This window comes from Phyllobates terribilis, unplaced genomic scaffold, assembly GCF_046119375.1.
Source record: "Phyllobates terribilis strain yellow unplaced genomic scaffold, ASM4611937v1 Scaffold_2__4_contigs__length_985480577, whole genome shotgun sequence".
NCBI classification, from domain to species: Eukaryota; Metazoa; Chordata; class Amphibia; order Anura; family Dendrobatidae; genus Phyllobates; species Phyllobates terribilis.
The window spans coordinates 680,285,866-680,311,001 of NW_027362762.1; the positions used below are offsets into that span (position 1 = coordinate 680,285,866).

At 43.3% G+C, this 25,136-nt stretch overlaps 2 protein-coding genes across 2 annotated transcripts in view; both read right to left on the reverse strand.

Moving 5' to 3' along the window:
- PFKFB2 (6-phosphofructo-2-kinase/fructose-2,6-biphosphatase 2) overlaps positions 1-12,783 on the reverse strand; it is a 56,910-nt gene extending 44,127 nt beyond the window's left edge. Inside the window, exons 1-4 of the mRNA XM_073666894.1 lie at positions 12,435-12,783; positions 11,279-11,413; positions 10,060-10,185; positions 7,892-7,988 (exon numbers count right to left, since the gene is read on the reverse strand). Coding sequence (XP_073522995.1) covers positions 7,892-7,988; positions 10,060-10,185; positions 11,279-11,413; positions 12,435-12,576 — 500 coding nt within the window. The 5' untranslated portion in view covers positions 12,577-12,783. The remainder of the gene's footprint in view (positions 1-7,891; positions 7,989-10,059; positions 10,186-11,278; positions 11,414-12,434) is intronic.
- A 3,980-nt stretch (positions 12,784-16,763) lies between these two features.
- LOC141224289 (microtubule-associated serine/threonine-protein kinase 3-like) overlaps positions 16,764-25,136 on the reverse strand; it is a 40,837-nt gene continuing 32,464 nt past the window's right edge. Inside the window, exons 4-17 of the mRNA XM_073666900.1 lie at positions 23,003-23,096; positions 22,508-22,575; positions 21,633-21,718; positions 21,119-21,327; positions 20,842-20,980; positions 20,610-20,742; positions 20,298-20,463; positions 19,078-19,179; positions 18,708-18,830; positions 18,440-18,552; positions 18,264-18,352; positions 17,822-17,919; positions 17,191-17,274; positions 16,764-17,002 (exon numbers count right to left, since the gene is read on the reverse strand). Of these exons, the coding sequence (XP_073523001.1) occupies positions 16,854-17,002; positions 17,191-17,274; positions 17,822-17,919; positions 18,264-18,352; positions 18,440-18,552; positions 18,708-18,830; positions 19,078-19,179; positions 20,298-20,463; positions 20,610-20,742; positions 20,842-20,980; positions 21,119-21,327; positions 21,633-21,718; positions 22,508-22,575; positions 23,003-23,096 (1,653 nt within the window). The 3' untranslated portion in view covers positions 16,764-16,853. The remainder of the gene's footprint in view (positions 17,003-17,190; positions 17,275-17,821; positions 17,920-18,263; positions 18,353-18,439; positions 18,553-18,707; positions 18,831-19,077; positions 19,180-20,297; positions 20,464-20,609; positions 20,743-20,841; positions 20,981-21,118; positions 21,328-21,632; positions 21,719-22,507; positions 22,576-23,002; positions 23,097-25,136) is intronic.

A 25,136-nucleotide genomic window follows, 5' to 3' on the forward strand; every position in this document is an offset into this window, starting at 1 on the left:
TCATTTATACATGTCATTTTAATAAGCAATACTCAATAAAACCGATTTAACTAATAATAGTTATGATTTCAGTCCTGGAACATATATTTGTTTGCCTTTCCCTGCTGTGAAATAGCTTAGTAGAGAACGGGGGTTGCCTCAGTCGATCACAGCACACGATACAAAGAGCATATAGCCAATATCCATGAAAAGGGCGGCCTGTAAAAGGATGAGCGGCTGCTGTGGAGGGCGCCAGGTATGTTTAGTGACATTTCTACTGAGAACCATGTTTATATTACCCTGCTAGAATTTGTAGAGCATAAAGGAAATAAACTTGTTTCTGAGCAAAGAATACAGATAGAAGTAGTAAGCACGTTCATACTGCTGGAATACACAATAAGCCATGTGTCTGTGAAATCATTCAGATAAGTCTGCTGTGTTTATACCCACACACCACAACAGATGTATCCGGATCATACAGGACAGTGTCCTTATTAATACGAGGGCAACACTGAAAATTAAAGGAATGATGCACTGTTACTTGACCGCTGCACCAATCAGGTGATCACTTCCATACCGGCCAAGCACCTGATATGTATGGGGGCCTCCCGTCCCTTCCCTGATTGATGTCAGGGGACAGAAGGATCAGGCAGTTACAATTTCATCAGCAGATTCTGGTTTACAGGGATGATAAACCTCTGCTCAAGCTGACTCCTCTACCCCTGTTGAAACCATAAGAGCACTCGGCCAAACCTAGAGCTCATATGTATGGGAAAGTCAGGAGAAATAGCTGTCAAAATTAACATTCAGGAGACGGCTATCTCGAGTTTATGGCCAGCTTGACTGCCAAATGTTTGAAAAGTCACAAAAAAAAAAACCTTTAACCCCTTAATAACATCTGACGTACTAATACGCGTCTGTGCCCTGGGACTTAAGAGCCAGACCCGTATTAGTACGTCATCGCGATCGCGCGCGCACACAGGCTGTGCGGGCGCGATCGCCGCCGGGTGTCAGCTGATTGTCACAGCTGACACCCGGTACTATGTGCAGGGAGCGGTCACGCACCGCTCCCAGCACATTAACCCCCGCGATGCTGCGATCGAAGTCGATCGCGGCATTGCGGGGGCAAGGGGAGGTGATCGGCGATACTCACCTCCTCTTCCGGCTTCCAGCGCAGTCTGCAAAGGCTTCCCGGGTGTTGCCATGACGACCCGATGTCGTCATGACAACATCCGGGTCACCAGAGAGCAGGAAGATTGCTTGGACATGCGCAGTGCATCTCCAAGCAATCTTCACACTGTGCACTTCTGACAGCCTTCATGGCATAGGGATGGTGCTCCATTCCTGTGCCATGCAGGCGATCAGAAAAAAAAAGTGAAAGTCCCAGAGTGGGACAAAGTAATAAAGTGTATAAACTGTGTGAAAGTGGAAAAAAAAAAAAAAATGTGCAAAAATATTATAAAAAAATAAAAAAAATAATACACCAAAAATAAAAATATAATGTACCCATCAATAAATATTATAAAAAAAATAAAAAAAAAACAATAAAAGTACACATATTTGGTATCGCCGCGTCCGGAACAACCTGACCTATAAAACTGTCCCACTAGTTAACCCCTTCAGTGAACACGGTAAAAAAAAAAAAAAAAAAAAAAAAAAACAAGCAAAAAACAATGCTTTATCACCATACCGCCAAACAAAAAGTGGAATAACACGCGATCAAAAAGACGCATATAAATAAAAATGATACCGCTGAAAACGTCATCTCGTCCCGCAAAAAACAAGCCGCCATATAGCTCCATCAGCCGAAAAATAAAAAAGTTATAGCTCTCAGAATAAAGCGATACTAAAAAATATTTTTTTCTATAAAATAGCTTTTATTGTGTATAAGCGCCAAAACATAGAAAAATGATACAAATGTGGTACCGCTGTAAACATACTGACCCGAAGAGTAAAGCTGCCTCATCAATTTTACCACACGCGGAACAGAATAAAAAAAAAAAAAAAAAACAATTCCTGAATTGTTGGTTTTTGTTTATTCTGCCTCCCAAAAATCGGAATAGAAAGCGATCAAAAAATGTCACGTGCCTGAAAATGGCACCAATAACAACGTCAAGTCATCCCGCAAAAAACGAGCCGTCACATGACTGTCTGCCAAAATCTGGAAAAATTATAGCTCTCAAAATATGGCGATGCAAAAACTAGATTTTACAAAAAATGCGTCTTTTAGTGTGTGACAGCTGTCAGTCATAAAAACCCCATATGATTCTGGCATTGCTGTAATCACACCGACCCGAAGAATAAAGTCGTCTAATCACTTATACCGCACAAGGAACGGCGTCAAAAATAAACTCTTGGGTTAGGATTGGGCTAGGGTTAGGGCTGGGTTTGGGGCTAGGGCTGGGTTTGGGGCTAGGGTTGTGCTGGGGCTAGGGTTGTGCTAGGGCTAGGGTTGTGCTGGGGCTAGGGTTGGGATTTTTTTCAAAAGTAAGAAAAAAAGATGACGATATGGCGACTAGTGTTGAGAGCAAGTGCTCGCTACTTGAGTTTGCATCGGGTGCTCTGGTATGCATTGAGTATCGTGGGTATTTGAGTGACATGCTCGAGTCTCTGCCCCATATGCTTCGCGGCCAAAAAACTTTACGGGGATTGCCTGCCATGCACGAGCGATCCCCGCATGTTTTTTTTTGGGTGTCTAATAACCGTGAAACATGCGGAGCAGGGACTCGAGCATGTCACTCGAGCACACGCTGTACATGGTGCATATCTGAGTACCCGATGCAAACTCAAGTAGCGAGCACTTGCGCTCAAGAATAATGACAACTTATTCAATATGATGACCTAATGTAAACAAATAATGTGCCGTACCTCTGGGTTCAAAATGTTCACTATACACCTTAATAAAATCCTTGAGGGGTATAGTTTCCAAAATGGGGACACTTGTGGGGGAGCTCCACTGTTTAGGCACATCACGGGCTCTCCAAACGCGACATGGTGTCCGCTAACAAATTGAATGGAAAATCGGCTCAAATTGTTAGCGGACGCCATGTTGCGTTTGGAGAGCCCCTGTGTGCCCAAACATTGGAGCTCCCCCACAAGTGACCCCATTTTGGAAACTAGACCCCCCAAGGCACCTATCTAGATTCATAGTGAGCACTTGGAACCCCAGGTGCTTCACAAATTGATTCATAAAAATGAAAAAGTGTTTTATTTTCACTTTTTCATTATTACGAATCAATTTGTGAAGCACCTGGGGGTTCCAAGTGCTCACTATGCATCTAGAAAGGTGCCTTGGGGGGTCTAGTTTCCAAAATGGGGTCACTTGTGGGGGAGCTCCAAAGTTTGGGCACAGAGGGGCTCTCCAAACGCAATGTGGCGTCCGCTAACAATTTGAGCCGATTTTCCATTCAATTTGTTAGCGGATACCATGTTGCATTTAGAGAGTCCCTGTGTGCCCAAACATTGGAGCTCCCCCACAAGTGACCCCATTTTGGAAACTAGACCCCCCAAGGCACCTATCTAGATGCATAGTGAGCACTTAGAACCCCCAGGTGCTTCACAAATTGATTCGTAAAAATGAAAAAGTGTTTTTTTTTTTCACTTTTTCATGGTTACGAATCAATTTGTGAAGCACCTGGGGGTTCCAAGTGCTCACTATGCATCTAGAAAGGTGCCTTGGGGGGTCTAGTTTCCAAAATGTGGTCACTTGTGGGGGAGCTCCAAAGTTTGGGCACACATGGGCTCTCCAAACACAACATGGCATCCGCTAATTATTCAAGCAAATTTTACAATCAAAAAGTCAAATGGCGCTCCTTCCCTTCCGAGCCCTGCCGTGCGCCCAAACAGTATTTTTTCCCCAAATATTGGGTATCTGCGTGCCCAGGGGAAATTGCACAACAAATTTTGGGGTCCATTTTTTCTTGTTACCCCTGTGAAAATAAAAAAAATTGGGTCTAAAGTAACATTTTTGTGAAAAAAGTTAAATGTTCATTTTTTTCTTCCACATTCAAAAAATTCCTGTGAAGCACCTGAAGGGTTAATAAAGTTCTTGAATGTGGTTTTGAGCACCATGAGGGGTGCAGTTTTTAGAATGATGTCACTTTTGGGTATTTTCTGTCATAAAGACCTCTCAAAGTGACTTCAAATGTGATGTGGTCCCTAAAAAAATGGTTTTGTAAATTTTGTTGGAAAAATGAGAAATCGCTGGTCAACTTTTAACCCTTATAGCTCCCTAACAAAAAAAAATTTTGGTTCCAAAATTGTGCTGATGTAAAGTAGACATGTGGGAAATGTTATTTATTAACTATTTTGTGTGACATATCACTCTGATTTCAGGGCTTAAAAATTCAAATTTTGAAAATTGCAAAATTTTCTAAATTTTCGCCAAATTTCCATTTTTTTCACAAATAAACGCAAGTGATATCGAAGAAATTTTTCCACAATCATGAAGTACAATATGTCACGAAAAAACAAACTCAGAATCAGGGGGATCCCTTGAAGCGTTCCAGAGTAATTACCTCATAAAGTGACAGTGGTCAGAATTGTAAAAATTGGCCCGGTCATTAACGTGCAAACCACCCGCGGGGCTTAAGGGGTTAAGTTAAAGTGTTTGTCGCACAAACAAAGTTCATTTCAATCAATGGATCTTGGAATAATTATAATTTCCACAATTGGATGTGTTTAAATAAAATGTTCCTGTGCTGAGATAATCTTATTAATGTGCCCCTGCTGTGTACTGTGTAATGGCTGTGTCTGACAGTACAGGAACAAGGTCTGATCATACCACATCTCCTGGGCAGGGGAGGAAGCAAAAGAGTATACAGACATTACAGCAGGGGATCACAGCTGGATCTTTCTTTGAGGTAAAACATTTCTTAAATAAGCAGGGAAATGTTTTACCTCCCAAAAAGAATAATTTTCGATCCCATGCTGTAATGTCTGTACACTCGATACAAAAATGTTCACAGGACACAATTGATCCAGGTGAGGGAAAGAAATGTAAATTCCCCCTCACTACAGACACCTCCCCTTGAGAAAGCATTATGCGAAACGCGCATTGGGATTGCGGTAGTGAGCTCATCTGAATCCTCCCGCACTATGGGTAAGCACTACGATGTATATTGAATCACATATGACACTTTAGATGTTATTTTGTTGCTTCTACTTGTATATATAGCACTGCCTATCTTTTTATATGCTCTGATTGCTACTTGATCTATATGGTGCATCTTTATTATGGTTCATATGTATAGCTTTGGACTCTGTTTTCCCACCCTTTTTTCCTCCTTATTAGACCTCTGTTTGTATACCTCTGTGACAATTTTTAAATGTGATTAATAAAAGGAAAAAGTTTTCATCTATTCCTTTGTCTGGTGGTTTTGGTTGCTCCCATTTCTCACTGTTTTTTGTTTCTAATGTCTGTATACCATTTGGCTCCCTCCCCTGCCCAGGAGCTGTGGTATGATCAGACCATGTTCCTGCACGGTCAGACACAGCCATTACACAGTACACAGCAGGGGCACATTTATAAGATTATCTCAGCACAGGAACATTTTATTTAAACACATCCAATTGTGGAACTTATTTATATTCCAAGATCTATTAGTTAAAATGTCCTTTATTTGTGGGACAACCCCTTTAATTGTCAAATTCCTAGCTGCCACGCCAGCCGCTAATCACACATTTGAGCAGGAGATGCAACAGAGGGGAAAAATCCAGTTCCTGAAATATCCATATGCTTTTCAAAGTCACAATAGAGAGAATATGGTAACTGGACCTCCCTTACTCTGCATCTACTGACGCTGACTGCAGATTTAGGAAAGAGCTGCAGCTAGGAGTTTGTGACACTGCCAATTTATTCCCATTCATTCTGAAAGAAAGCAACCACTTGTCAGCAGTGAAGGCAGTTATCTGTATGCTGGAAAAACAAAAAAAGTAATACTACATTGGTAGGTTCCTTCCAAGAAAATGGTAAAACATTCAACATCTAAACTATGGAAGAGAGAAGTTTCCCTACAGATTTCTGTGTATACAGGTGCTTCTCACTAAATTAGAATATCATCAAAAAGTTAATTTATTTCAGTTCTTCAATACAAAAAGTGAAACTCATATTATATAGAGTCATTACATTCAGAGTGATCTATTTCAAGTGTTTATTTCTGTTAATGTTGATGATTATGGCTTACAGCCAATGAAAACACAAAAGTCATTATCTCAGTAAATTAGAATACTTTATAACAACAGCTTAAAAAATGTTTTTAAAATCCGAAATGTTGGCCTACTGAAATGTATATTCAGTAAATGTCCTCAATACATGGTCGGGGCGCCTTTTGCATCAATTACTGCATCAATGCGGCGTGGCATGGAGGCGATCAGCCTGTGGCACTGCTGAGGTGTTATGGAAGCCCAGGTTGCTTTGATAGCAGCCTTCAGCTCGTCTGCATTGTTGGGTCTGGTGTCTCTCATCTTCCTCTTGACAATACCCCATAGATTCTCTATGGTGTTAAGATCAGGTGAGTTTGCTGCCAATCAAGCACAGTGATACTGTTGTTTGTAAACCAGGTATTGGTACTTTTGGCAGTGTGGACAGGTGTCAAGTCCTGCTGGAGAATGAAATGTCCATCTCCAAAAAGCTTGTCGGCAGAGGGAAGCATGAAGTGCTCTAAAATTTCCTGGTAGACGACTGCGCTGACTTTGGTCTTGATAACACACAGTGGACCTACACCAGCAGATGACATGGCTCCCCAAACCATCACTGATTGTACAAACTTCACACTAGACCTCAAGCAGCTTGGATTGTGTGCCTCTCCACTCTTCCTCCAGACTCTGGGACCTTGATTTCCAAATGAAATGCAAAATTTACTTTAATCTGAAAACAACACCTTGGACCACTGAACAACAATCCAGGTCTTTTTCTCCTTGGCCCAGGTAAGAAGCTTCTGGCGTTGTCTATTGGTCATGAGTGGCTTGACACAAGGAATGCGACACTTGTAGCCCATGTGCTGGATATGTCTGTGTGTGGTGGCTCTTGAAGCAATGACTCCAGCAGCAGTCCACTCCTTGTGAATCTCCCCCAAATATTTGAATGGCCTTTTCTTAACAATCCTTTCAAGGCTGCGGTTATCCTGGTTGCTTGTGCACCTTTTCCTACCACACTTTTTCCTTCCACTCAACTATCCATTAATATAGCACTCTGAACAGCCAGCTTCTTTAGCAATGACCTTTTGTGGCATACCCTCCTTGTGGAGTGTGTCAATGACTGCCTTCTGGACATCTGTCAAGTCAGCAGTCTTCACCATGACTGTGGAGCCTACTGAAACAGGCTAAGGGACCTTTTTAAATGCTTAGGAAGCCTTTCCAGGTGTTTTTTGTTAATTGTTCTAATCTAATGAGATATTGACTCATGTGTTTTCATTGGCTGTAAGCCATAATCATTAACATTAACAAAAATAAACACTTGAACTAGATCACTCTGTTTGTAATGACTCTATATAATATATGAGTTTTACTTTTTGTATTGAAGAACTCAAATAAATTAACTTTTTCATGATATTCTAATTTAGTGAGAAGCACTTGTATATTATCAAATTTGGTAAACATATAAAACATCAGTAGCTAATAGTAAGTGATATTTCAGAATTTATTTATTTTACTTGCTTATATGGCGCCATGATATTCTATCACATCTTGGTGCTATTTTATCTGTGTCCCCATTGGGGCACAAAAATCTAGACTCCTTATCAGTATGTTTTAAGACTGTGGGAGGAAACCCACACAAATATGGGGAGAACATACAAACTCCTTGTAGATGTTGTCCTTCTTGGCATTTTAACCCAGGACTCCAGTGATGATATTATGGAAATGTTAGCGCATCCTGTGCAACTAATGGAAACTGAAGCCTCACATAACTTACTTGCGAATTCTCATGGCCTCTGCATTGTCATGACGAAAAAACTCATAAGACTTGTAGGATCTGACCACTTCACGACGATATGCTCCTAGATTAAATACTGGGAAAAGAAAAAAAAAAACAAAATGCAAGGGGATTATTGTGAATTAAACAATGGTGGAATATTCAGACATCAAAAGGATAAAAAGATACTGAAAGCAATCGAACGAGAATATGGAGAATAAATATTATGGCTGGAATTAAACTATTAGGAAAATAAAAAGAAGGAGTAGAAAACTTTTCTGTCACTAAGTTGTCACTGAAGTATATAATAAGCCCGTGCAAAGGTCACTGTGAATGGAGGAGAGGGGTGGGGGGTTGCAGGGTCCGCTGTGATATTGCCTATTATGATTGGTGGATCCTGTGTTATCAGCGGTGTATAGAGGAGCTACCCCTTAGTGTAATCCTTCCTCTGATGGTAAGGAGCCTGCTGAAAACTCTTCCTGAAAGGACAGGAAGTATGAGGCTAAAATAGCCCCAGTGGCCACTGTAAACATTGCAAGACTTTATTTTTAAATAAAGCTCGTAATATGAAAATAAATATTGCCAATAATTTTTAAACAGTGCAAGCAACACAAAAAGCTAAAAAATAGGTCATATTCTGATACTTTCCCTTTAAGGCTCTGTTCACACCACTATCACTGGCTCTGCTTGAAGACTAGCTTCAGCAGTAGTATTTGACTGGCTTTTTCTATGAAAGCTGTAAAAGTACCTAAATGCCTGACCTTCCTTTCTCCTAACATCTAGTGACAGTGTGGGTGTCAGGAGACCCCCTCCCCCATACACATTAGATAGTCTTCTGGTCCTAATCATATAACATGTATAGTCAGCCAGACATTTCAGTGTTATTTAGGTGCCAGAGGAACAAAATCTCAGACAATATTAGAATACAACATGTCTTTTTTTAACTTGCCTTTGGGGAACTATCACGTTGGCCTCATTACACAACAGTCAGGTCCTACTGAAGTCAGCAAGTTTGGGCAGACTTACCAAAATATAGAATATTAACTCAGAATACAGATCACTAGTGGTTAGAAGCCCTGCTGTAAAGTCAGGCAGACATGTGCTGCAGATTTCTCTATGGCTTATGGTATCAGGTATATAGACGAGATTTGACTTTTTCCCTGTACTGGTCTCAATAGCCACATGCCGTATATATAAGGTCACCCACTGCTTGTTGGCTACAGCGGCCTGGTAAGTGAAGCACCTGAAGTCATCCCTGCAGGGACATCGGGGACCATTGAAGAGGACGTGCTGGACAAGGGGAAGGGCTGAAGAGGAGACTATTGATTATTTTATTATTTTAAACACAACTCCTGTTCTGTTTTAATCCCGGACAGCCCCTTAAGTATTAAAGGGGTTGTTCACTACTTAATCCAATAAGGACCAAAATTAAAATAAAAACAGTGTATACTAACCTCCTGCAGCGATGTCGGCGTTGCTGTGCTCGAGGGCGACATGACATTGTGGCGTCACATGCTGGGTGCAGCCAATGGGTAGTCGCTCGTCAGCTGCAGCTCATCAATATTCCATCAGGGTTGAGGTCCACGTTAATTAAATCATAAAGGCTGCAGCTGATGTATGCTCACTTATTGGCTGCAGTCGGCATGTGACACTATAATGTCACATCACCCCCAGGAACAGTGGCGCGGACATTGTTGAAAGTGTGCCGCTGTGTAAGGAGAGTATATATTATTTTGTATTTTAATTCCAGCCCTGAATTGATTAAACTGGGGTTAGCCAGCAGTGGAAACCCCCTTAAGATCCATTTACATTGTAAGATAATTGTGAACAAGCTGGCTATGGAAAGCAAGCTCACGAAAATCTTTCAGTGTAAACAGGCTGACAATCACCTGACAAACAAGCAAAGAACTTGTTCTTCGGGTGAAAAGATCTTTTGGTTTGCAGAAAGATCATTGTTCTTGGCAGGACATCATTCAGTGTAAACAGGATCTGTGCTGCCGAGAACAATTACTAATTGTTCCATGTGTATTGTTAAGCATGGTCTGCTGTATACACAGGCTTTGAAACGACCCCCATTAGTAAATATTCAGTCGTTTGATGCTGACAGTCAGGTGATGTAAACCCTCCTAAAGTATCATACTGGCAAACTGGATGTTTACCCGACATACCTTTTGTGGGCACACCAATCCAGTTGAGGTATCGGGTCAACTTCTTAGACATGTACGTCTTCCCTCTAGCTGGCAAACCAGTCATAACAATCAAGGTTGGAGAGTTTGTCATATATGAAGCCCAGGCTGTGGAATAAAGGGAGAGCTCAGGTTTTGACAGCAATGTAGTAAATAATGAGACTACTATACATGATGTGTAGATAAATACTTTCAGAATCAGCGAGATCGGTCACGCAATCAGCGGACTCGGCTGACAGTCTAATGTGTATGGGCGCTAACCAACAGGTGATGTCCGGGGAGTTAAGGATCCAGCAAGTCTGATTTTGGACAGCCGAATCATTTGTTCTCTAGAGATAAACTGCCTCCATACATGTCTGACAGCGACTCTCGTAGAGAACAGAGGAGCGTTCTGCAGTACAAGCGCTGCTGTGTGACGGGCAAGATAACTAATCACTCGGCCACTATCTAAATGCCCCCAGACTCATTAGATGGCAGTTGGCCAAACGATGCTTCGGTCGATCAGTTGGTCGACAGCCATCTTATATTGGTGGTTTCTCCCATACATAGGATCACTCACTCTCCAGAAGGATCCTGTGTTCTCTATTAATTAGCTGCTGACAAACATTTCTCCCAGCCACTTATAGCCGGGAGAACAAAGCGATCGCCCGTCTTAAATCAGACGTGTCCAATCCACATCTCCCGCAATATATATTAGAGTGTAGATTAATATACTATGTCATATACAAGTGCAAATCACCTCCAAAGAATATAATAGAAATATCACTTCCAAAAGGACCGCGAGTCCCTGTACAAGAAGGCACGAAGCAATATATTAAAATATTAAAACTTTATTAGGGTCAATCTTAGTGTAATAAATAAAAAATGTTATTAAAAAAGAAGCATAAATGTATCAAATTGCAGCAAGCAGATAGTAAAGGTCCGAGATATTATAAATAAAACTCCCTATAACACATGCGCTGGAGTTACATAGATCTATAAAGTGCACAGACGGTAAATCCCATCGATATTGGCACGCACGTCCAATATTAGTCTCATGTGTATGGGGGGCTTATGGAACAACACAGGTTCCCGTCTCTTCATTGCATAATAAAGGCTAGTGATATAAGAGATAACCACGGCCTCTTGTATCAGCACAGTGGCCAGAGGCAATCATCCCGTGACTTACAGGGCTTCCCAACAGCGGCAGCGCAGCACTTACAGCATTTTTTCTCTGTGTTTCTAGCTGACACTTTGCCTCCAACACCGTTGAACTGTCCGGGGTCCTGATTCTTCTCCTCTGACATGACAGCGACTTGTACTGAGAAAATCACCACCAACCCAGCCGGTCCACACGCTGCAAAAAATCAAAGTAGTGTAACCACAAAGTTGTAGAGTCCTGATCCGGCTGGATTCCTCCAGAGCTGACACATTCCTGTCCGGATAGTCAGAGTATCCTGAATACACACCTGAGATCCCCCGTCCCGGGGGTTAGGACGGCATGTGATTGGGGAGAGGGGAGGGCGAAAACCACCAAGATCCCCCAGATATCAGGAGAGCTCTGCAGGTATAAGGGCAGCCTGCCTGATCACACCGGCCCCCCATACTAGTGCACTGCCCCCCCATACTAGCGCACCATCCCCCCATACTAGCGCACCATCCCCCCATACTAGTGCACCATCCCCCCATACTAGTGCACTGCCCCCCCCCCCCACTGGACCACCAGGACTGCCCCACCCCCATACTAGCGCACCATCCCCCCAGACTAGTGCACTGCCCCCCCATACTAGCGCACCATCCCCCCATACTAGTGCACTGCCCCCCCTCCACTGGACCACCAGGACTGTCCCACCCCCATACAAGTGCACTGCCCCCCCCCACTGGACCACCAGGACCGCCCCCCCATACTAGCGCACCATCCCCCTCATACAAGTGCACTGCCCCCCCCCCACTGGACCACCCCCCCATACAAGTGAACTGTCCCCCCACTGGACCACCCCCCCCCATACAAGTGAACTGTCCCCCCCCCCCCCACCACAGTAGTGCACTGCCCCCTACAAGACCACCAGGACTGGGGGGATACTAGTGGGGGGATACTAGTGCACTGCCCCATAAGAGGACTGCTCACCCCCATACTGGTTCCTACCCTGGCACATTACCACCAGGACTGCCCCCCCCCCCATGCTAGTGCACTGCCCCCCCCATGCTAGTGCACTGCCCCAGGACAGGCCCACCAGGACTGCCCATTACCGTGGGTACCCCCGGATTCCCCCATTACAATTGCACAAGGACTTTATGAATGGACCCCGGAGCTGCCCCAGCCGCCCCACACGGAGCAGCCCCGTACAGCAGGCGGCTGTCACACACCAGGCTCTTACCGGCGCTGTCGTTGTCTCGGTCACACAGGTAGGGATCTGCTGAAGGACGCGGCACCGGCTCTGACGTGACGTCACGGAGGGCGGGAAGCGAATACGCAGCCTCCCCTAGAGCCATGTACGGCCGGCTGCATTGTACGTCCATGGTCCGGGGCTGGCACCTGGGAGTGCACCATGTATTAGCTTCCCTGGTGTGCAGGGGATCTTCACCCCGCCAGTTTACCAGCTGCGGCTTTCTGACTCATTTGTTAGGGAATATTTCATTTTACAAACAGTCGCGGTTTATGGGACAATTGTATTTCCTTCCTCCTGGGTTACAGAGTGAACCCCAGCCATGTGCCCACAGTAAACATGGCGGCCTAGAAATCGTACGCACCGCCCCGGGGCGGCCCCTGATAAGGCTTGCGCTTGTAACCTATGCCTTGCCTCTGCTATTTGATTGGTTCGCTTAGGTGGTGTTGCCAGAGGGGCGTGTTCAGGACAGCCAATCGGCTAAGGAGGAAGGTGTTCTTAATACAATTAGGCTGCGGCACCATGACAACCTGCTGCTGTATCGCCGGGTCCACACGTGATGTATACTGACACGTAAACCTTAGGTAACCGCGTCTGCGGGAAGTCGCTTTGTGTGAGCCAAGGCTGAGGCTACACAGCGATATGTGTCGCACGAAGGCAATTCTTAAAGGCAACCTGTCATCAGAATTGTATAGCTTTATATCCACTATCATCAAAAGTGGGCCTCAAAGTGTAAACTACCTAAAATATCCAACTCAGTATGTAATCACCCTCCCTGGGTCCAAAAACACAGAGACCGGAGCAAGGTCTGGACCCGGGGAGGGGGGAGTATGTGAGAAGTTTTAAAACACGATTAAAAGTTGTCTTCGCTGCTGGAAAGAAGTCTCTTGCTGTAATATTCTTAGTAAGAGATCCTTCTTTCCAGCAGAGCAGCCCAGAACAGCTCGATGACAGAGGTAGATCATTTTAGGATGTGTTCACATCAGTCTTTTTGGAGCAGAATCTCTGCCAAAGTGACAAGTTTTTGATTTAAAAACTGCTTTGAAAACTCAGCATAAAAAAAAAAAAAAAACATCTCAGTGTGAACACACCCTTTGGCTAGCTCCAGAGTTTTCTCTCCAAAACTTGAAAAACTTTTCCTATTCATTTTTATAGGAAATCCTCTTTTTCTGTTTTTATATTTTTCCCTGAAGAGATTTAAAAAAAAAAAAAACACCTGGTGGGAACAAAAAAAAAAGCGCATGTCACGTATTTGAGATGGATTCTGATGGAAATCTCTCCAAACTAGTCAAAAAGTTGGACACTATACTACAGGAAAAAACTCATCCAAAACTCTATTCAGGAAAAGAAAAACTCCTCCAAAAACTTCCATAAAAAGGAGTGTTTCCCGCTTGTAATTTTTGAACGCCTCAAAAAGCTCCAAGTAAACTTCAAAAACATTCACTATTTTTGTCTCGGGTTTAGATCCTCATCAACAGAATAAGTCAAAACTTTTATATTGGCGGGGGTCCGACCACTGGGACCCTCACAATTCGCCAGAACAGGATATTTCAATCCCCCTAGAATGGAGCTGCAATGCACATGCTCATCCACCGCTCCATTCATTCACTATGGATCTGCCTAGCACCGCCGTCGATTTTTTTCTGAGCATGCGCACTGCTGCCCCATTCTAACAGGAGGAAAGTGCCGCATTCTGGTGATCGGTGCAGGTCCTAGCAGTCGGACCCCCACCAATCTAGATGTTATCACCTATCTTTCGGATTGCAATCAGAGCAACAGTTTTAAAAATATATTTATATATTGTAACGTTTTTGTTTTTTTTTCTCCTTCCCCGCACCCACAAAAAAAATTAAATAGTGATTAATATAGTAACTTATCCTATAAAAAGACAGTGCAAAAATATAATAAACAATAAAAATAATACAAGTAAAAGACTAAATTGTGCGGTTCTGCCACCTTAGGTAAGGGATTTTTTTTCCCAAATTTTAAAAATGTGGCTGTGTTATTTATATACTGTATAGCAGCAGTATATATTTCTACAGCATGGCACAGGATTAATGGTGTCCTCAATGCTAAGAAATACTGGCCGATACTTATCCATCATGTAATATCATCAGGGAGGCGTCTGATTGGCTCCAAATTTATTCTGCTGCCGGACAATGATCCCCAGCATCCAGCCAATGTCATTAAGATCTAGGAGTCCTGAAAGTGAGGATATGACGCCACAGAGCTCAGTTTTGTTTATGTGTACTGTATGGTGGTGTAATTTACTTGTACAGTATGTCAGTGTAATTTATGTGCACTGTATGGCGGTATGATTTCCTTCTACAGTATGCCAGTGTAATCTATGTGTACTGTGAACTGCATACTTGCATTATTGATGTGTGATTTATGATGGCATTATTTATATGTACAGTATGGCAGTATTAATTCTGTCAACCATGTTGTGGTATCCTTTATACATATAGTGAGACGGTGGTATTTATTTCTTCTGCGCCTCTGAAGCCGGGAAGAGTTTACCAGATTTCAGAGGTGCAATGACGTGTAGGCAAGAAAGCCGCGCTCATGTGTGAGATGTGCAAAGAGCAGACGATATTGCCGATTCTTTCACGTCATGTTATCGCACCCACAGGGGAGTAATAATACGCTGAGTGGGACGACGAGTCTGGGGAAACTAACCCCCAATCAACTAATCAAAAGGAAATTTGCATATTAAAAACAGACTGTAAAAAGAAAACGTCCTGACAGCCGAGATCACACTGTCACATATATCTGCACTTTTGGTCGCTGCACTGCTGCAGTCCCAGGATAATCACATCTTCCCCTGTCCGGTATCAATACTTCAGGAATGGACGGATGACATTTATAGCAGATTTTATCATTAGTCTATGTATCTGTGGATAGAAAAACTAAATAGAAAAACTGCAGCAAAATTCTTTCTTTTCTGTATTTTGTAATCAAAATGAAAAGAATTATAATTTAGACAATTCTGTGTATGGATCAAAATACGTCACCGACAAAAAGAGTGCAACCGGTCGTCAGCGCTGGACATTTATTTTGTGGAGCAGTAAAGAATTAAAATTCAGGCTGTGGAGTCAGAATCTGTCAGGTGTGACAGACAGTCGTTCTGGATCCAGCTGTAGAAGGTTATTGCGCTTGGCTCTGCAGGCACCTTCTTGATCTTTGCATCTCTGTAGTGTAGTGATATCCTTCTCCTTGTAGGACCTAGCTGTGACCTCTACCTTCTGCTGCTAATTAAAACACCCTTGCTGGATGTTTAAATACCTTCAGTCTCTCCAGAGAGTCGCCGGTGATAGCTCTATTTTCCTCTGTCCATGCCTGAAGTACTAGTAGTCGGCTAGTGTCTTTTTGGAGTTTGGAGTTCCCTTGGAGGATAGTTGGCGTAATCTCTCTGGTGTCTTCTCAAGCTTAGTGTATTCTCTTGTCTGTTTTCCTATTTGTCTTTAGTTGCAGTGGGGGCTGACTAGTGCTCACCCTGTCCCCTCCCTATCTAGGGCCTATCGCTAGGGGCAGTCAGAGATTAGGTTTCCTGCTTGGCAATAGGTGCGGAACCTATTTAGGGGAGTCAGGGTGTCGTCAGATCTGCCTACAGGTCTCCACTCCCCCTTTCCCTAGTGTTTGGGTTTCCTCCCCCTCTTCACGTCTTTGTGCACTTAGTCTTTCCCTCACCTTGCGTGACAGAATCAGAGGAAAGTACCGACCCCAGCTCCAAGTATAAGATAAAGTGTAAAGAGTGACATTACTATTGTGTCATACAAACTCTTTTCCTGAACAGATTGCCGAATATTCACTATTATATGTTATTAGTCATTATTATAGGTGGAGATTCTCTTACTGACTCCATAGCCCTGGTGAGAAGGGTGGTCTCAGAAGTGAATACACATCAGTGGAAAACAGCAGGGCTTTATGTGACAGTGGGGATGTGACCGCTGTGACCCCCAGGATGACCAGCACCGAATCCAACGTTTGCACAGAGCTTAAAATAAAGCCACGTTTAGGTAAAAGGTTCTGAGCTCCAGTAACATCAGTGGATCAGAACATGTTTCTGCCCGGATTGATTGCCCATTCTTAGGTGGAACAGAATTACGGTTCCTTTCTGCCACTCGGCCGGGGTTAGATGATCAATGTTTAGAGCCCACCCATCAGACATGTATTATGTATAGTACTAACGCGCCATAAGTGTCTATTAAATACAAAAGTACATTAATCAATTTGAAATTTGTATTTATTTTTTAATTAAGAATTGCATGGAAGGTTGAGGAGATGTTCTTGGTGGGGTCATCTTCCTCTTCTTCAGCAGATGGTTCTTGCTGGTCTGGTGGCCACAAATAGATGGTAAAAGTCCTTCCATACAAGTACAGCATTGATGGTGGATGTGCTGTAGTTTCTTCAGGGCGCTAGATTACGGAGTTTTTCTCTCTTTTTGATGTTTATGGAGCCACGATGACTGACACCAAAAATGCAGCTTTCTCCGATCGCCCGAGCAGCCCTGGATAATCCACGCCGGCAGGATGAGATCACCCGGCGGAAGAGAGAACCTATGAGAAGACAGATAACACTAATGTAAGTAACGGGACTCCATATCAGAGGACACTGCTGTGCTGTCACTGTGGCCGGATGGCAGAGGAATCATCCATACACATGTATGGGGTGATTGTCCGTCATCATACATGTGACAATCGCACCACTGACAGATCATCAACATGGGGCTTATTGTGACACTCACCTCTTCTACTTTCCCCTTCTTTTACTTCTTCCTCTGGTTTTTGTTGTTTTCTCAGATTTGATGACAAATCGCTTCTCCACTCATCTGGAAATTTTTATCAAAAAGAAATAAAAATTATGTTGATGATAAACTCCTAAAAGATGAACGTTGTATGGTTCTATAGGATTCTGTTATTCTTGTGACCTGTGGTCCTGCTAATGGATTATTGCCCCATAATGGGGAGAATAGGTCACATATACATAACATCAGCAGAATTTTTTTTTCCAAAAATCTGCATTCGCCAAAATGCGGATTTTTTTTATAATTCACTTCTGGCAAGGATATAGCAAAATAGTGGTTACCTTTTTTTTTATGAACTGTAAAAGGACATCAAAATATTAAACCGTCCTGTCATTGTACATTTTATAATCCCTACGCTAACTGCCCTGAGCCTTTCATGTTGGACCATGACTTCCGGCTTTGATTATATACCTGGAAAGGTTTTACGCATGCATATACAGAGTCATGGCGCTCGTTGTGACATCATGGCAGCATGACCATTCACAAGATTACATAAAACCTTACCGGACCTCATGAAAACTGAAAGTCCCAGCTCAGGCAATAATATAATGTCCTATTGACTTGTACACACCTGACCATGAGGACGAGGATGAGGACGATGACTTGCTGCTTAGAGTACCGAAGCTCATATTGTCTCTACCAGTTCTAGAAACGGAAGATTCCTTCTGTCTGTTTGGTAGAAGAAAGATAATAAATTACAAGTAAAAATAACACAAAAGAGAAGAACACCTGTCTATAAGGCAAATTAGGACAACATAGAGGGGACACCCTGCTCAGGACCTCCATTAACCAACAAGAATGGAGAATCACTAGTAATATTGGACTGTAATAAGCTGGAAATGATTGACTGGTCGCAATGATCGGCCGTTATCACCAGCACTATCACAAGCCAGACCGACAGTGATCGACAATCATGGGGTGATGGGTGCTGGATTTAGTCTTGTGTTACACCTGTCTTGTATTTGGTCTTCTCGACATGTCAGAACCAAACCCCATAAAAATAAACTACTCACTTGTCTGAGAATTTGTCTTTTTTCTCTGGGGATAACCCTGATGACTTGGGATCCTCATCATTCATCATCCTGGTATTATTGTTATATTGCTAAAACACACAAAGAAAAATTAAATATATTTTTTAAATATTCTTGTTAATTGCAGATTTTATGGATTTTATCATTCACACACTTACTTTAAGAAGCCTTTGGGAAGATGATACAAAGTTCAGGCTTTCTGGCAAGTCATTGTTCTTCTCACTTGTGACATCCTTGTCTGAATCCATATGTTTGTATTTCTTAGAGCGAGCTGTAAAGTACAAGCGTTATCAAAGATTATTACTATAAAACCCGGTCATGGCCCGTCACCGTGTTATCACTAATAATCATGGGGACTGATTGTCACATAAACTGAAAGACAAGACACACAACAGCTTTCTCCAGATGACGTCTCATTCTACTTACGGTCAAAGTAGCCGGTGTCCTCTTCTGAATCAAGATCAGGAATGAACAGTGGCTTCTGATTTAGAAGGTCGTCAAAGTCTAAGTCACGTAGAAATGGATGCATTTTGATCTCATTTGCTCCTCCTGGAAAAGGAAAACAAGAAAGAAAGTGATACAGACATTGTCAGAGAGACGGCTCCATATCAAAACAGGTTATGTTAAGACGTAACAGAGCCGATTTGAAGGAAATTTACTGAAAGTCATAGTATGAAGAATGGGGAATGGACAAGCAGGTAAAGCAGAGAACTTCAGTGCTGATCTTCAGGGGCGTGATCATTTGTCTGATCAGAGAGGTGTAGTAGGTCTTTATTAATATTAATATATACATTACCTGTCCCAAGTCTATGTGCTGGATCTTTTCTGAGCAGCTCAATGATGATATCCTGAGCATTGGGTAGAGGAGTGCAATTATCAAATGTCCAATTAATGTCATCTGTTATATAAAAAGCAAATATTACAGAAAATAAAACCTCTCTTCATTTATGTTCATAAAAAAACTTGTGTTTTACTACTTCTGGAATTCCCATAGACTATAAACTTCTGGGCAGTCCACACTTAACCCTGCACTGACGTTCTAAAACGTCAGTGCAGAGTAAGCAGCTTGCACAAGATGGTGAAACTGTGGGGGAGGGAAGTGAATGTCACACACAGGCAGATTCCGCAGAGAGAAGATAAACATGGTTTACTATAAGTTTACCTTCTCCATATCTATATACACAGCACTGAACCAGCTCTTGTGTATACAGATTAGGAATACTAACCCTGCTTCCTCCTCTGGACCCAGTAATTGTGTGATTGCTGGTGCAGGGAGAGAACAAGAGTCCTAGGAAACCCAGACAGCTCTGCTATGCAGTCAGAAGGCTGTAATTTTTCTGTAGATAATATAGCAGCCCAAATTCAGGGAAAATTAGCAAAAAAATGTACTGGTATATTAAAATGTCCACCCACACCTTTAGGGGAGAATCATCATCATCAAAAAAAGAAAATGTAAACATATGGTAAAATTCCCCTGCCCCAAGCTCTTTTAAGACCTACTGTATATGCAGGGGTACAGTGTATAAAATAAATGGAAGAAAAACCTAATAATAAATTAGTAAAATAAGCTTGAATTAAACAAATAAAAAACCAAACCTCACAAAAAAGACAGTCTATATCGCTGTTTCTAGCCACCATCGGAAAAAGATGTTCAACATATAAAATAATTTAAACGGAAACGGGACCATGATTTAAAATCTTTCTAGGTCCTCTGTCGTCGTAAAAAAAAAGTGAAATAAAGTGAAAAATAGACACATATTTCCTATTTTTCTTTTCATTTTTTTCCTGATATAAGCCAGAAGAAAGGAATATAAAAATGACATAAAAACTAAGCCCCATGTGTCACAAAAAAAGTGGCTATAAATTATTTTAATACATTGAATGAGAAAAAAATTATAGGGGGCTCTGAGTTAATGACCCGGTGATGAGCTGGTTAACACAACTAGCAACTAAACCAAAGAACCAAGCTAACCGAATCACAAGGAGATCACAAAGAAAGCAGATTCTCTTACTTACCCGTGATAATGCTCTGGTAAGTCTCATGTTTGGTTTTCCCACCAAATGGTACACGGCCTACAAGGAATTTATATAGGGTGATCCCTACTGACCACCAGTCCACAGGTCGTCCATAGCCTTCCAGTAAGATGACTTCTGGGGCGATGTAACTAACGGTGCCAACCACCTGGAAACCAACAGAAGAAGGAGATGAGCATAGAAAATAATCGTGACAAATAACATCAGTGGAAAACGTATTCTAGATGAGAAAATATTAGAGAAGCAGAAATAGATGGGATCTGTAAAGAACAAGATCCTGTAAGTAAAGCTGACCTCATTATCACGGAACTCTCTTGTGATGTCCCCAATTGGAGCCTTGTAGATGTTCAATGTTGGTCTCATGAGTCCAAGTTTGGAAAGCCCAAAATCGGTGAGTTTGATGTGACCGGTTGATGTTATCAGGAGGCTGTGAAAAAAAAGATGTGTCAGCCCCAAGTAATAACTCGTAGACAGTATAACAAACTCTAAGTTTCATCCCCTTAATTCTACTGTAGGGGTCACTTACTTCTCCGGCTTCACATCTCGGTGCACCACACCACAGCTATGCAGGTATTCCACAGCCAGAACTGTTTCGGCAATGTACATACGGGCCATGGTGGTACGTATAGGACCATTGTACTTTATAAGAGTTTCACAGTCTCCTCCTACGGTGGAAAGCAAATATGACAGGAGAGGGTTTGTTACAGTGTAAATTACACATGATGAGTGTAAATGAAGACTAGAGATACATAGAGATATACTGCAGAGCAGAGTGTATACTATATACTGCAGAGTGACCCTACCTGGTACATAGTCCATGATCATACACAGGTGATGAAGAGTCGTAAAAGAGCAGAGCATGGACACCACAAAGGGACATTCAATGAATGACAGGATGTCCCTCTCTACAAAGGTCCGTTCCAGTTTTTTGGGATTTTTCAGCTTCTGCTTGTCTATTTTCTTCATCGCATATAACTGTTTGGAGTCTTTTTGGCGCACTAAGTGGACGGCCCTGGAGAGAAGGAAAGACCATGATTATTAATGAATTCCTACTAACAGTTTTGTCTATAGATCTCATCACATGTCTCCTGTACTAATGGTGAATACTAGCTGTGCTGCCGTCGCTACATAGATGATCACCTCTGGGAGGTTCTCATACTTGTCACCTCCTGACTCACCATAATAGGGACAATTAGATGTGGACAGTGATGTGGACTCATCATTCCTCTATTGTAACATTGTACAGGCAGAGCACAGAGACTGAGGATCATCATAAGGATCCCTGGGAAAAAAAGATCATGCCCAAATAAAACTCACCCAAAAACTCCATTGCTGATCAGTTTAATCGGTTCAAAGTCAGTCTTGCAAGGTTTTCTCCATGGGGTCAATGATCTGATCAAGGCCTAGAAAAGAAGAAGAAATGACATTAAGGCTGCGTTCACACGATGAGTATTTGGTGAGTTCTTGATGTTTAGGTAAATTAGGTTGCTTGCATTTTTTTGTTTTCGTTACATTTTTGACTCTGCGGTTTTTGTCTCATGTTTTATATAAAGCTGTTTTTTTATGCTTCCTGGTATTTGGCTGTGACAAAACTTCATTGATAGTCATTTGTGGATTACATGTGTTTTTACCTGTGGATTTTACACATCTAATGTGATTCTATGATGAAAATCCGCACATAAAACTCAGTGTAGTTGCAAGAGAAATTGTCATGTTGCGGATTTGAGTGAGCATGAGATTCCAGTCAATCCCTTCCACTTTTCTGGAACTGTAAGCCTCTTTATTTTGGACAATGATAACACAAAGAGTCAAAAACTCACCAAAATCTCAAAGTGTGAACTTAGTCTAAGACATAGAAGCTGATGGAAAATAAAATCTCCAGATGCAGGAACTTCTGTATATTATGTACCCGCTGATTATTCTGCAGCAGATGTAGAGGACGTGATACAAGCCGGACCCCCACAGACACCATTATATATAGGGGATATCCCCCATACACGGACATCACTGTACTGCAGGGGAGGAGACGGGAGATCACACAGCGGGGGCAGGAATAATAATGCCGCCATCACACACAATAGATCTGATCTACATGAAGAATAGGGATATCCCATAATCATTTGGGGGATAATATGGGATGTAATTCATACCCCGTTATCTGATGATACACAGACATATTCTCTGATACTTACACTGGCAGATTCCTGGATCTCTGGGGTCTCACATATTCCACCGTCAGTAATTGCCGGCACAGTTATTCCTATAATAATGAGGAGATCTTGTGTATTAGACGATACATAATATATAACAGCCATATAAACAAGGAAATGACACGAGATCTGTACATGGTGTTATTTATACTGGGTTTATGGGATTCTATACACTATATATTTATGGCTCATCCGTTCATGGATATTCTGTACCATAATTGTGCCATTGTTCAGTATCTGATTCATCTTGGACAATTACATGATCAGGGAACCAGGAGCCTCCATGTACATTTTGGAGCTGAGAAGAGCACAGAGAAGAGAAGCAGAATTACCTGCACCCCCTCCATTATAGTCTATAGGGGGCTCAGGAGCCGTCACCGGCCTCATACAGAGGATGGAGAGTAAATCCACATGTTCTCTGCCATTCTTTATAATATCTTGATATGTGAATGTAAGAATATTAGATGATCGGCTTACCTTCAATCAGATCAATGTGTAGCCCCTGCTGACTGATATTAGGGTCCGGGATATTCAGGTTTTCCCCCTCTTTGGAGTCACCTTCTGATGTTTCCTGATGGTCACAATATGTACAATTAATATAACATTTCACAAATACTAAATCACCGTAGACATAAGACAGGAAGGAATAAACCTGGATCTATGAGACAGTCTCAGTATTGTACGGACTATACACGGCTGCTCCCTCTTTAAATCCACATCTATAATATAACCAGGGATGTGTCCTTCAGTCCGAAGCCTCTATAGACTGCGCAGGCGCATTGCGCAGTCTGGCCAGGAAGAGAATAACACATCCCAGACATGGATGAAGAGTATGGCGCCGGAGATCGCGGTTTGTGTAGGCACTGAACGCATACCATGATCTCCGGCGCCATAAGCATATACCTGCCAGGGCGGAGTGTGATGCCACTGTTCGGGCCGGAGGTTGGGGGAGGAGTGTGGAGTCGTAATCTGCGCCTAGCGCGATATCCGGCCCCATTTTAGTGAAGGCACATTTGCAGTGTGTCTTCAAAAAAATGGCGCCGTACAGCACGGTATGCACATGCGCATACTCCTGCGCCATTTTGTTGAAGACACTCAGCAAATGTGTCTGCACTAAAATGGTGCCGGATATCGCGCTATGCAGGTGCTGATTCCAGCACCATTTTAATAGATTAATACAGGCGACGCGCTGCTGGGGAGCGATGGAAAGGTGAGTAGGAGTGTTTTTTTTATTTAATTGATGGATGGATGGTGGAGCACATAACAGGATGGGGGTGCAGGATGGGGAAGCATATACCAGCATGGGGGCGCAAATACCTGGATGGGGGAGCACATAGCAGGATGGAGGAGCATATACCAGATGAGGGAGCACATAACAGGATGGAGGGGCATATACCAGGATGAGGGAGTACATAACAGGATGGGGGACCAGGGTAGGGGTGCAAATACCAGGATAGAGGAGCATGGACCAGGAATGGGGTGCAAATACCAGGATGGGGGAGCGTGAACCAGGATGGGGGTGCATATACCAGGATGGGGGACCAGGATAGGGGCACAAATACCAGGATGAAGGAGCATATATCAGGATAGGGGAGCATATACCAGGATGGGCGAACGTGGACCAGGATGGGGGAGCAAATGCCAGGTTCCGGGACCAGTATGGAGGAGCACATACCAGGATGGGGGCGCAAATAACAGGATGGGGGAGCATATACCAGGATGGGAGAACGTATACCAGGATGGGGCACTAGGATGGGGGGGCACATAACAGGATGGGGGAGCACATAACAGGATGAAGCACCACGATGGGGGAGAACATAACAGGATGGGGGAGCACATAATAGGATGGGGGACCAGGATGTGAGTCCAAATACCTGGATGGGGCAGCACATAACAGGATGGGGGAGCATATACCAGGAGGGAGCATATACCGCTGAGTACAGAAGTACAGACAGTCATCACAGAGGATGGAACCGCAGAGACGGGCGGCCATAGAATATCCTGTGTAGCGCCGGCGTCCCTGCCCTCTGCTAGGCAGCGACGCTGTTCCCCTCACCGCTCTGCTCCGTGCCCGGCGTCCTCCTCCCGCTCTGCTGGCAGCGCGCGCTCCTTCCCGGCCACTGTGCTTAGGGCGCGCGCGCGCGCTCTCCCTTCCTCTTAAAGGGGCCGCGCGCGCCGTCCTAAGGAGTCCCCGGCCAATGGCCGGAGGACTTCACCATATATAAGGCACCTCCTCCAAAATGGAGGTGCCCGAGCAATGTTGTTGCACTGTTCACTACTCTGCTTCAGCCCTCAGGTCCCGTTGCCAGTTACCTGCCAGATACCTGCCAGATTCCTGCCAGCTTGCTGTCTTATTCCTGCCTGATTATCTGCTACCTGCCTGCTAGTCTGAGGTCCGACGGTCTGCCTTACTACTCCTGTCAGTCTGTCTAAGGACCAGCCTGTCCGCTCACCTGGGAGCGCACTTCAGCCACCTGCCTGCTTGCCTGAGGTCCGACGGTCTGCCTTCCAACTCCTGTCAGTCTGTCTATGGACCAGCTTGCCTGCTCACCTGGGAGCACGCATCTGCTACCTGCCTGCTAGCCTACCTGGAGGCTCCGCCGTCACGTGC